At 38.8% G+C, this 13,112-nt stretch overlaps 1 protein-coding gene across 3 annotated transcripts in view; it reads right to left on the bottom strand.

Moving 5' to 3' along the window:
* LOC133447440 (centrosomal protein of 83 kDa) overlaps positions 1-9,565 on the bottom strand; it is a 32,820-nt gene extending 23,255 nt beyond the window's left edge. The window contains exons 1-3 of one of the 3 annotated variants that reach the window (XM_061726123.1): positions 9,265-9,565; positions 4,448-4,605; positions 1,616-1,767 (exon numbers count right to left, since the gene is read on the bottom strand). In XM_061726123.1, coding sequence (XP_061582107.1) covers positions 1,616-1,767; positions 4,448-4,605; positions 9,265-9,355 — 401 coding nt within the window. In that variant the 5' untranslated portion in view covers positions 9,356-9,565. Of the gene's footprint in view, positions 1-1,615; positions 1,873-4,447; positions 4,606-9,264 lie in introns of all 3 variants that reach the window. The other 2 variants (XM_061726122.1, XM_061726121.1) reach the window with 2 other exon arrangements.
* Positions 9,566-13,112: the final 3,547 nt, after the last annotated feature.

The raw sequence follows: 13,112 nt of genomic DNA, 5'->3' as shown, positions 1-13,112 counted from the left end.
CCACCAGAGGGCCGGGGACCGCCGGTTGACAAACCCTGATTTAGAATATCAGCTGGGGATACGTTCCCATGAAAAGCTGAAAAGCACACCTGGATGAGTTGATTATTTTGTTTAAGACCCCAAAGAGACACGCAGCGATGTAAAAAAAAAAAAAAAAAAATAGATTAAATCATAAAGACCTGCAGAATAATCACTTGTGCAAAGCAGCTACAAGGAAAACAGTCTGCAGAATTAACATTAAAAAGAAGTTAAACACCCACCGTTGAAATAAAAGTGCTGTCAAACAGCCATTAACAATATAAAACGAGTATGAAGAAAGTTTTGAAGCAGTGAAAGTTACCAAATGTTCACTCAAATGAATTTGAATCAGATTTTTTTTCTACGTGAACAAAACTACTTTGTGCTGCTTTACCAACCACAAGGAAATGTGAAAGTGACGTCTAAAAAAAAACCACATTACAGCAGTAAAGAGGGAAAAAATGGGAAAAGATGCAAAACTGACTCAGGTATGATACTAAGAAAATAAGAGTGACAAAACGAGCCTAAAAAAAAAAAAAAAAGGAAAATTATAGCCACAAAGAGACGTAAAACTTCTAGACTTAAGCCTCAAAAAACCAAACAACTGCAAAGAAGTTGCAAAAAATAGACGTCTAATCCAAACATCCATGGATAGTCCCTGAAATATTTAGGAGTTAATGGATTTAAACACAAAATGTACAATAATGCAGGCCAACTTATGACAGGAAGTTTAAATTAAGTCGAAGATCTCTCAGAATAATCTTGATTAAAACGATCATATATAATGCATTCAAAAGTGTGACACGCCTATAATATACAGAAATCATACTGAAAAGATACAGTAAAGCCTAAATCCAGGTCACACTGAAAACAAATATGAACTGAGAAATGCTGGTTCGTTCAAAAACCAAAAGAGGTGGTAGAGGAGCCAAAAATTGTACTCAAGTAAAAGTACTGTTACTTCGGAATAATATGACTCAAGTAGAAGTAAAAAGTAGTCATCCAAATAATGACTTGAGTAAAAGTAAAAAAGTACTTGGTGAAAAAACTACTCAAGTACTGAGTAACTGTTGAGTAACGCCTGATTTATGTTTTTAACACAACCATTCAAACAGAAAAAAAGTACAAAATAATCATCTTCAGGCAAATTAAATCAATAAAATACATCAAAATTAATTTAAAAAAAAAATTGCTTAAATTAAAATAATCTTAAAGTACATTCAAGTACTTTAATAAATAATAAAATAACATAAAAATAAATAAAATAAATAAATTAAGCACAAAATTTCAAGCTTTTACTTTACTTTACTTTTACTTTTCTTTTTTAACCAGGCTCCGCAGGCAGAACTAGAACAAGCCCATTAACTCTATATATATAAACTCTGTGTGTGTATATTGATTGTATGATAATAGGGTTAAAGGCATCACAAGCTCATGCTTCAACCTACACCTTTTTTTTGAGCCATCTCTGTAGTTCCTCTCTGGTTTTGCTGTTTTCCCCATGTGTGCTGGATGATGACGGTTGCACCGATGTAACAACATTGTTTTTTGGACCAAAATAAACTAACAAAACAAAAAAAACAAACACTGGGCCTACCTGCGCAGCTCCGTGTGCAGGCCCTCTGTCAGCGCAGCTCTGCGATGGGCCTCAGCACGCAGCTCTCTCTCCAGGCCCTCTGCCATTCCGGCCCGACGCTGGGCCTCAGCGTGCAGCTCCTCCACCAGGCCCTCCAGCTTCACCTCGGAGCTCTGCAGACAGAGCAGCTCAGAGCTGACCTGCTGCAGCAGCTCCGTGTCCCGGGAGCTCTCCTCCACCAGGAGGCCCACACGCTGCTGCAACAAGTCCACTAGCTCCTTCAGAGAAGATGCGAGACGTGATTAGCACGCATGCCTGCAGCATGAGTAGTACCCAACAGGGTAATCCTACGTAAATGCACATAATTACAACTGTCATTCAACACTTAGAAGATGCCATGGTAAGAGAATTGTTTTTACACATTGCAAACGTGACATAAAAAACACTCCTTAAAGGTCAAACCTTTTAGGACAAGCCCAAACCTGACACAGACTTAGATCATTGTGAGGTTAGGGTTTAGTCACACATCTCTAACAAATACCTTTGATAGTCAAAAGAACATCTGTATCTCTGCAGCTTCCAGGTAAGAATCTGCATGTTAAAGTACAGTGTGTGCTGCGGGTGAAAGTAAACGCACGAAGAAGCATCACCGTGACATGCTTCTCAACGAGAAAAGAAACAGGTAAAAAGAAGCTATTTTTGTTTGTGAGCTGCTAAAATTGTTCAGTAGTAGTTTACATGTCACGTCCTTAAATAAAAAGCTTTGGTGTAGTGGTTGATTTAGTCATTTCCAGAATACCTGACATGGAAATTGTATTGCTCCTTATTTACTGTTCATATACAATGAATGAATGAATGAAAAAATGTATTGGTCACCACCAAGCATGAACACTTAGGTCACGACCAAAGGGTCAGGGCTGAAGCCTCGGCTTGTGAATGCCCCCCTTCTTATATTTCAAAATGTCTTTTGTCTGACATGTTTGAGACATTTTCCTTGTATGAAATAAACACAAATGAATTAAAGCTGCAAGCAGCGATGAACAGGCCCTCGCACTCACGGCCACCGCCCCCATAAGCATATCAGAAATGACACCACCCACGACTTCCTATGTCAAACCATTCAAAAGTTATAGCAGAAAAAATGGACAACCAATCAGAAGAAGGGGCGGGGATAATTTGCACCAATTATGGTCAAGGACTCAATGTCCGATGACGCCACCCACGAGTCTTTATGTCAAACCATTCAAAAGTTATGGCAGAGATAAGTTTTCTACGCTTTTGAAAGAGAAAAAGTAATGCGCGTAGTCGGAGGATGGAGACGCACATTTTGATGTATAACACACCTGGGTGCACATTACGGTTCGGGCCGTATTAACTGCCGAAGGAATGGCATAAATTGCGCAAACATTACACGATGAATTCAAAATGGCCGACTTCCTGTTCGGTTTCGGCCATGGCTCCAAGAGACTTTTCTTTAAGTTGTGCCATGATACAGGTGTGTAGCGATTTTCGTGCATGTACGTCTAACCGTATTGTGGGGCTTGAGGCACAAAGTTTTCCAGGGGGCGCTGTTGAGCCATTTTGCCACGCCCATTAATGCAAACCATTAAATATCAAATTTTTCGCCAGGCCTGACTTGCATGCAAAATTTGGTGACTTTTGGGGCACATTTAGGGGGGCAAAAAGGCCCTCATTTCATCAGAAGGATAAAGAAAGAAAGAAAGAAAGAAAGAAAGAAAGAAAGAAAGAAAGAAAGAAAGAAAGAAAGAAAGAAAGAAAGAAAGAAAGAAAGAAAGAAAGAAAGAAAGAAAGAAAGAAAGAAAGAAAGAAAGAAATAGGGCCTTCGCACTGTAAGTGCTCGGGCCCTAATAACGACAACAAAAAGCATATACATGCATACCTATCTACTTATGATGTAACTACACATATATCCATACATGTACATACATATATACAAGCACATTACATATCCACATACATATGTACACTACACATGCTTACACTTACATACATGCATGTATCTGCACACACATATGTTAGAAAAAAGGATTACTTAAGTGTTTGTCAAAATAATACTCAATGTTCCCATCCTTTTGTTTCCTTTCTTTATGACATCATTCCATTACCCGGGAACAAGTCTGTACTTATCCATCATCATGTCTTTATACCTTTTGTCAGCTGAAAAATAATGAATGACGTTTATCCATGTACTGATTTTTTACATAAAAGGTTTAATTTAGATTTGAATAATTGTACTTTTTGTAACACAGACATCGAAACCTTAGAGCATCTTTTTTTCTCTTGTAGCTTAACCAGGACCTTTTGGGAAGCTTTAATACTGGATAACTTATAATGATCAAACCATTCCCATTCTTACATTTGAAATTATTAAAGTTGGTTTACAAGTGGAGGACAAAAAAATAAACTTTGGGATTAATAATTTAATTATATTGGCTACATTTTTTATTCATAAATGTCGCTTTTTGAAAATTAATCCAATCTTTATTGAATATTTAAACGAAATAATTCAGTACAAAAAATATTTAAAATCTTGCACGATTCAAAAAGCCCAGCATCTTCAGAAGTATCTTTGTTCCCTAATTCCTGACTGATCACTTGCGTTTTTTCTTTCTTTTGGTTTGTTTTTTATTCCTTTTTTTCTTTTCGCTGTGTATCTTCTTTGTTTTGTTTTACTCATTGGTCGCTCAGTGCTCTTTGATGAAAATGTTTTTCTGGAATGTACAATGTGCCTTGTTTTTTTGTAAATTCAATGAGAAAATATTAATATTAAATAATTTGTCAGCTGAAGCTACTTAAGCAGAATTGAAAGCCGCTCTGGCAGATCCAGCTCACCTGCTGCTCGCGGATCCTGCAGATCAGATGCTGCTGGTTCATCCGCAGCGCCACGTTCATCTGCTCCTCCTGGACGAGCCGGGAGGTCACGGCCTCCAGGTCGTTCTGCAGCCTCCTCTCCTTCTCCCTGGACACCAGGAACTCTCTGTCCAGCGCTACTGCAGCCACACAAGACCACGCCGCCGTCAAAACCTCCACCTTTTACACGTTTAACTCCTCACACTGCAGGAACCAGCTTTTTATTTCTGCCCCAAATAAAAATATACGTCACATAACTCCCGTTTTCTGAGAGGAGTTGGTGGATAGTAAGGAGATATAATTACCGGTACTGAATGCAGCAAAAAGTGTTCTGGTTATAGACAGCACAGACCTGCTTACCCTACCTTTAAGTGCTTAAACTAATATGGAAAAAATACTGTTAAAGTGATAAATGATGATATGATTAATATGAGTAATAAGATATTTCCCCATTTTTTTCTGCATTCATTTGTCACAATAAATCAACTGATCCTCATCAGCGTCCCAGAAACCGACACAGTTCAGCAGATAACATGAAAACTATGATAATTGAGCAGATGTTGAGCCAACACCTGCACACGTCTGCGTCAGTCATCCGCGTTGCTCGAGGGAAAAGTAAATGAACCCACAGCCTGAGCACGACAACTAAAGCTAACTGGAGTCAGTAGTTTGTACACCTGGAGTCCATTTAGTGAAATAATTTGAAGGTGTGGTTTACAGCTAGTTTAAGTAATAAAACACACTCAAACATTATAACTTTGTGGTTCATTAGAAACTGATGTGAAACTTCCTCCTCAAAAATTAGGTCTTTAAAGATCCACGAGGACTCTTGCTGTCCCTGAACAGAGACGGTTTAGGGCCAATCCCAACCCCCCCCTACTTTCTACCACTAGCCCTAAAAATGAAGCCACAGGCGTAGGGCCCTTGTAATGTTCCCTAGGGATTGGGACACCACTTGCTACGTCACTGCGTGGTTTACGTTCGGGTACGTAAGTGACTGCGTAGTTACGTTTGCACATACGTCACACCATATCAGGAAGCCCAGAGATAAAAGCTGTTTTAATTTCCGCTGTAGCGCTGTTAATATGCCACTTTATTAAGTTTTAATATTTTTTCAGGCGTAAAAGTAACCGTTAAGATCCCCAACCTGGGCTCAGTTTATCCAAATAACGCCTGTTAAGAAATTCGCTCCGATGTTTTTGGAGATGAGAACAGCCGCCGGCGATTTATGGTTCCGCGTTAAATCAACGAAGAGCCTACTGTGTAGCCTACGCCGTAGGCTCTGCGTTAGTGTAACGCGGAACCATAAATCAGCCTTTATTCTGGTGAGATCTGAAAGAACGAGCAAGCGAGTGATTATGTACATTCACTGAGTGAATATTATGAAAGTAAAATATATATTTCTCGCTAGAAATGTAATCAAAACGCATTTTTATGCAGAAACTAACTCAAAATATTGATTTTATTTACTAAAAATTAGAAATGTCCGCCATGTTTTTTGTTTGATTCAGTCTGAAAATGATGACGTAAAGCATTCTGGGAAATTTCTCTTGCCCTCGGTCGGCGAGTCAGTATCTGAAATCCCTCGCTGTGAAGGGCTAGATTCATACACACTAGCCCTCGTTATGTCCACTAGCCCTCGTTATGTCCACTAGCCCTCGTTATGTCCACTAGCCCTACATGCAAAGAGGAATTGGGACACCACTACCCTCACGGGAACGCGCAACATTTAGGAGTAGTGCTGAAAAGTAGGACTAGGGGGGGATTGGGACTGGGCCTTAGTGCTGCGGTACGACACCTCAGGACACCTCAGAAAATGCCTGAAGTTTGCAGAAGAGCGCGGCAGTACCTTAAAACAGGAAAAGTTGCGTTGTTTACCGAGAGATATGTGTGCAGATGAATTATGGTGGAGGGAACATTGGGATTTAGGTTCGCTTTTGCTGCTTCAGGCTCTGAACCACTTACTGTCATCAAGGGAAACGTGTTTAAAGTTTGTTAACAAAATCTACAGATTAAAGGAGCTTGAGGCAGGATTGAGGCAGGATTTATGAAAAGAAATTCGTATACATTTTAAGTTTTCTAGTAATAATGTCAGATGAAGCGTTCCAAACCAAAAAGAATGATCCTCTAGTGTATCTCTCCTTTGCCTTGAACAGGCTGTGTGCTGCAAAATGTGCTGCAATTCGGACTCCGAATTTCCCGCGCTGTCCTGCGGATGTGACGTCACATGACGCTGCATGTGCGTTCTCCCCGTTCTCCCGTGCCGGCTTCACTGTTGGCTGCAGTACCCCCGACGGCCGTCGTGGTGAAGGGTGGCGCTAGAGAGTCTCATTTCTTAAAAGGAGCCTCATGCTCCTTTAATGTCTGGATTTATTTTCATTATGGGCCAATTCTTATTTCTGTTGCAGAAAAATAAGATAAATGAAGAAAGAACTCTGACAAATGTTACTGTGCAACATCCAAAACTAAAATTCCTAAATGATCAAAAATGATATCAATATAATATAATATATAATATAATGGCTACTGAAAGGAAAATGAAGACAAATAACATAATGCCAAATATTATTATGATCAGTTCTGCTTAAGGAACATTTAAATTTATGTATATTATTTATATATATATATATATATATATATATATATATATATATATATATATATATATATATATATATATATATATATATATATATATATAAATATATATATATATATTAAAACACACATCAAACAGAACAAAGTTGATGCTTTGTGCAGTTTTTATGGATAATAAATGTAATAAAAATGCCATGGTCAGTTTAATAAAGGTGCCACTTTAAAAGCATTTAACAAGAAAATAAAACCGTCGTCAGGGAGACCGATGGAGCGTAACTGAGTGCACTGCATTTTTCTACTTGATTCAAACTTCTACATTTATCTGACAGTTGCCGTATATGAAGTGAACTTTTTATGTGGATTAAAAGTTTGAGACAAACAGGATTGAGATTGAGGTTTAGTGTTTAAAATCTCAGCGTCTCGAGTCCAGCCTCCCAGGTAGAGTGACTTGTTGCATCCTTTCTTAATACTCATTAAACAATAGTTTAATCTGCTGCTAGGTCACATTACAAGGTCAAATTTACTTTTTTACTGAATTAAAATAACTGCCTTTTTCCCCTGTTGCTGCTCCTGATCTTTTTTTCCTTCAGTTAAAATGTTTGACACATTCTGAATCATGGAAACTTAAATGAAGGGACTCTTTTTAAAGGCAAAAAGCAGCAGGTGAAAGAGAAACTTGGACCGCTGCTGCCGTGTAGAGCCTTGACCTCAGGGGCGTCAATTGGGTATGGCAATCTCGTTTTTAGCGTGCTTTGCAGCGTTACTAAATTACAAAAATGAAAAGGAAGCAGGCAACCCCGCAATTTTTTTTTCAATAAAAGAAGGCAAGTGATGGTCCAATGTTGCCCCGGCAGCGGAGGGAGAAGGACCAGGTAGGAAAAGCGGCTATTAACAAGCCTATTAGTCACTGATTAATGATGCAAGTTCATCTTAAGCTAAGATATCAAATCACTCTACCCTCATATAAATCTGTTTAAGGGAAATATTTGACTTTTTTTACTCTCTTTCTCGTTTCTGCTCCCTCCCTCTCCTTTTTGCATTTGTACTTTAACTGTTTTGAGTTAAACTGGGATGTCCACGTGATATTGTTGCACTGACATAGTGAATGAAGTGATAGAATGAGTTAAATTGTGTTATTTCTAGGACTGTGTTGAAAAAATCAATTTCCCAATTCTAAATCGATTCTCATATTAATTCCTAAAAATCGATTCATATGTCTAAAGATCGAGTTTTTAATTATTTTTTGGGTTTTTTTTTTGTTTTTTTTTCTTTCTTTTTTTTATTTATGTATTTTTTTTTCATCTTAATATTACAACTTTTGGTTATTTTTTTGTTTATTCCCAAAAAAGGAATGTTTTGTTGGACATGAGAATAACTGGTGCCATGTTTTTGCCTTTAAATATGTTTAAAGGTATGAAAACATTAAAGTGTTAGGTTATAATTGCATAAATTGTCTATATTTCATTACTTTATATACTGTCTTGAGGTTACATTTGCAAAAAATGCTAAAAACCAAATGCTCAAAAATTAAAAACCAAAATAGACTGAAAATGGAACAAATAAAAACCGAATGTGGGAAAAAATAAAACTGATTTCATCCGTCTCTGTTTCCTCCCTGGATCTGTTTGGTAATTCTGAACCCACGATGTTTCTGAAAGCAGTTCTATCAGCATTCTGGGAGCTGATTGGTCCTTACAGCATCATTAGCTGCCAATACTTGCTGTTTAATCTCAATATAATACTAGTAGTAATATTTTGCATAACTACAGTCATATAATTCATGCAACAGCTCAAAAAACAGTTTTAATAACACTAACCCAAATCAATATCGGAATCGAATCGAATCGGATCAAATCAAATCTTGATAATCGATTCTGAATCTTAAGAATCGGAATCGAATCGATTCTTGACATTTGAATCGATCCCCAGCCCTAGTTATTTCTGCTCTCTAACTCTGCCACTTGCTGTCCATGGTGCAGAAAACGGATGCGTATTGTGTAAAGGCGCATTGGCTGAATTGATCAACACGTTAAAGTGTAGTGTTCATAGTTAGCAGGATGTGAGCCAGACTGCATTCCAAAAAGTTAAAATTTTCCTGACAACACAGATAAGCTACATAGCAGACTTCTGTGACCCCTAACCTTGCCATACTTTAGCTGTGACTGAATTGACGCCCCTGCTCGACCTCCTCGACCTCTTACCTTTGTCGTGGGCCAGGCGGGTGCACTTGGCCGTCAGGTACTGGATCTGACTGTTGTCCTCGTCCCGCTGCGCTTTGAAAAACCTCTTCATGCTGATGTGAGTCTGATCTCCTCACTCAGGTAGAAAAACCTCCGTCCCATGTGTTCCTCGTGGTCAGAGAGGACACAATGTGCACTTTTCCTGCAGATCTTTCCACCCCACCACACATGCAGACAGGAGCACACCTACACCGGCAGGTTTAAGCATTAATCCAGGCTCCTGTTATCACAACAGTGAGGCGAGGCTGCTGCTGTGACTGGACATGCGCGAGGGTTTCTCTCTCTCCTGTTGCCATTTGGCCTACTTTCTTCAATGAACACGTTTCATGCCCAAACTATAAGCTCGATTTGACGTAGTATGCAAATCTGCGGTAAAACTGTTCCCGGAGGCGAAGAGGGAGCTGAAGGAGTCGGGCAAGTTGCATCTAGCAGGAAGTTTTACAGTTTTACAGCCGCAGCCTCAGGTCAGAGCTTGATTGTACTGCAGAAGACTTATGGAAAGAGGGGAAAGAAAATACTACAAACTCTTTATTTTATCTATGGTTCCTTTTGTTTTCACTCTTCTAGAGATTGTTTCTGTTTCCTCTAAGAATTGATTATTTACTTTCTCTGGTAGTTGTTTTTCTGAGATCCGTCTTCTGTTTGTTTTTTACTTGATTTTTCTGTCATATTTACGTTTGTCTTCCTTCTTGTTTTGCATGTGTGTTTAGTTTGCTGTTTTTTTTGTTGTTGTTGATTGTTTGTCCTTGTGGAATTTTTCTCTTTTTTTCTTCTTTTTTTTCTTTTTTTCTCTTTTTTTCTTTTTTTCCTTTTCTTTTTAATCTGGACATTTCGACTTTTTTCTCGATATTTTGACTTTTTTCTCGACATTTTGACTTTTTTCTCGAGATTGTACTTCAACATTAATCTCAAAATTTCGATTTTTTTCTCGACATTTCGACTTTTTTCTCGAAATTTTGACTTTTTTCTCGAAATTTTGACTTTTTTCTCGACATTTCGACTTTTTTCTCAACATTTCGACTTTTTTCTCGACATTTCGCCTTTCGCCATTTGCTTTCATTCTAAGGCTTATACAAGACTTCATTTTTTGCGGCTCCAGACATATTTGTTTTTTGTGTTTTTGGTCCAATATGGCTCTTTCAACGTTTTGGGTTGCTCACCCCTGGCCTAGACCTTTTGGTCGGTTTATTCCCTACTCCTTTTTTTATTATTTCTTTCTTACAAAAGGAAATGAAATGCAATGTATGGTATCAATTGAAACTGATCAATCAAATAAACTACTACTACTACCATGGTTTAGATTTAACAATGTGTTTTTACATTTTGTGTGCAGAGTCTAGTTTAAAACTTAGACCTTTTTACATTTTTCATCATTCCTACTGAGAAGTTCAGGATGGGGCCATTGGTAACTCTTCGAGTTCAGACCCAGTTCAGACATTTCAAGTATTTTCTGTAACTTTAGAGTTAGAAAGGGAGGGGAAAAAAAGAGCGCGAGAAAAGAAAAATGAAAACCAAAGTCTGGAAGCAGATGGGTCGACCTTGACGGGCGCCCTCGTCCTCCGGCTGGGAAAAAAACTCAGAACCGGTTGTGAAGAGACCCGTTAGGTGTGAGTGTTGTTGTCCAGGGCGTCCACCACCTCTCGCCCTGTGAAGTCTGTCGTAGCTCCAGCAGAGCCCTGGGACCCTGCACAGGACGGCAGTTATAGAAAGTGGAAGGAGGGATGTCATTTTGGAAAATCTTCAAAGACTCCCAGTTGTTAATGATTTCCTTGACTGGTGCAGTAATAGCTGGGAGGGAATATGTCAAAAATCATAAAGATTGTGCACTAGGTGACAGGTTTTTTCATATTTGGCATGGTGTTAGGTGTGGACATAAGGTTTTCAAAAACCACCGCAAACAAATGGTGACGCCTCCTAGTGGCCGGTTTGCAGAACATTCAAAACGGCTCCCGCCGAAAAGACCAAAGTTCATATCTCAGCTTCTCTTAGACCTAGATTGTTGTATATTGTCACTTTCTCTGCTTTTTTGTTGCTAGGAATTCAATTCTGGGATAAATTGCCTATTTCAAGGTCATGTTGAAGGTCAAATTTAATTTTCAAGGTCATTGTGGCAGGGTGCGTGCCACGGGGGCCCGCCCGAAGGATGGAGAGACACGAAGCTTGTGCAGACCCTTTATTTATTCAATTAAGCACCCCACACACAGTGCACAAAACACCCAGCATGACAGCAGCTCCTCCGACCCCCTTCTGCTCTCCAGCTCTGCGTTATAAAGGCAGGCCGGGTGGAGGCGTGGCAGCCACTCAGGTGGATGGGACACAGGTGCGTGTCCCGTCAACCTCTCCACCCGGCCACAGTCATTTTGTGCCTCCATATCTCTAGAAGAAGTCACATAGAAAAAATATAGAGGGCTCTAGACCCATATTTTCACCCCCAAGGAATGCAACTTTCTGTTTATTGGACAGATCACTATCACTGTAGTGTCAATAATCTCATTGGGTGAGCATTATGGCCATCGTTCAGGCTTAAGATGAACAGAACCTCAGAACTAAGTCACAGTGAAAGGATTTTGTTAAAATAACACACAAAAAACATCAGCTGTGCATATTTAAACTCACTTAACACCGACAATACCTCCACTATCGCCTCACTTATTGATTCATTTTGAGTTTTCTGCAAACCGGCCACTAGGGGGCGTCCCAATTAGTTTGCAGTGGTTTTTGAAAGCCTTATGTCCATAACGAACACCATGCCAAATATCAAAAACTTGTCACCAAGTGCACAATTTTCATGAATTCCCTCCCAGCTATAAGTCTTTTCTTGAAATGAATATTTCTAAAACAAAAGACATGATCATTGACTTTCGCAAAAACAGTGCCCCCAACCAAGAGGTTACAGTTTTAAAGGGTCAGACAGTGGAGTGCATCAGCACATATAAATATCTGGGAACTGTCATCGACAACAAACTGAACTTTGAGGCAAACTGTCAAGCTGTTTTGTCTGAGAAAACTGTCTAGTTTTAACATTTCCAGGACCATGATCTGGTTTTATCGTGCTTTTATAGAATCAGTTTTATCTTTCTGTCTTGCTTCATGGTTTGGAAATTAACCAAAGTCCCTTAAAAACAAATTTTTTTTAAACCAAATCGTGAAATGGTCGAGCAAACTGATTGGTGAGTCTCAGCTTCAGCCAGAATCCCCAGGGGTCGGCAACCCGCGGCTCTAGAGCCGCATGCGGCTGTTTAGCGCCGCCCTAGTGGCTCCTGGAGCTTTTTCAAAAATGTTTGAACCTTTTTCTTCTTTTTTTCTTTTTTTCCTTCTTTTTTTCCTTCTTTTTTTCTTCTTTTTTCTTTTTTTTCTTCCTTTTTCCTTTTTTAATCTAGATATTTCTACTTTTTTCTCAAAATTTTGACTTTTTTCTCAACATTTCAACTTTTTTCTCGACATTTCGACTTTTTGCTCAAGATTGTACATCAACATTAATCTTGACATTTCGACTTTTTTCTCGAATTTTCAACTTTTTTCTCGACATTACGACTTTTTTCTGGAAGTGCATAATGAAAAAAAGATCTTCCCCCAGTTATAACTAATATAGAAACATGCAGCATGTGTTGTCTTCATTCAAAGGCTGATACAAGACTTTTCATTTTTTGCGGCTCCAGACATAATTGTTTTTTGTGTTTTTGGTCCAATATGGCTCTTTCAACATTTTGGGTTGCCAACCCCTGCTGTATACTAATCAGTTACAGTTATAGCTGGCTCTATTTTAAAAGACAACTCCCACTCTCTTAAAGGAGCATGAGGCTCCATTT

The sequence above is a fragment of the Cololabis saira genome, chromosome 7, assembly GCF_033807715.1.
Source record: "Cololabis saira isolate AMF1-May2022 chromosome 7, fColSai1.1, whole genome shotgun sequence".
Classification (NCBI taxonomy): domain Eukaryota; kingdom Metazoa; phylum Chordata; class Actinopteri; order Beloniformes; family Belonidae; genus Cololabis; species Cololabis saira.
Note: the sequence above shows the minus strand (reverse complement) of the source record. Positions and strands in the feature narration are given on the sequence as shown.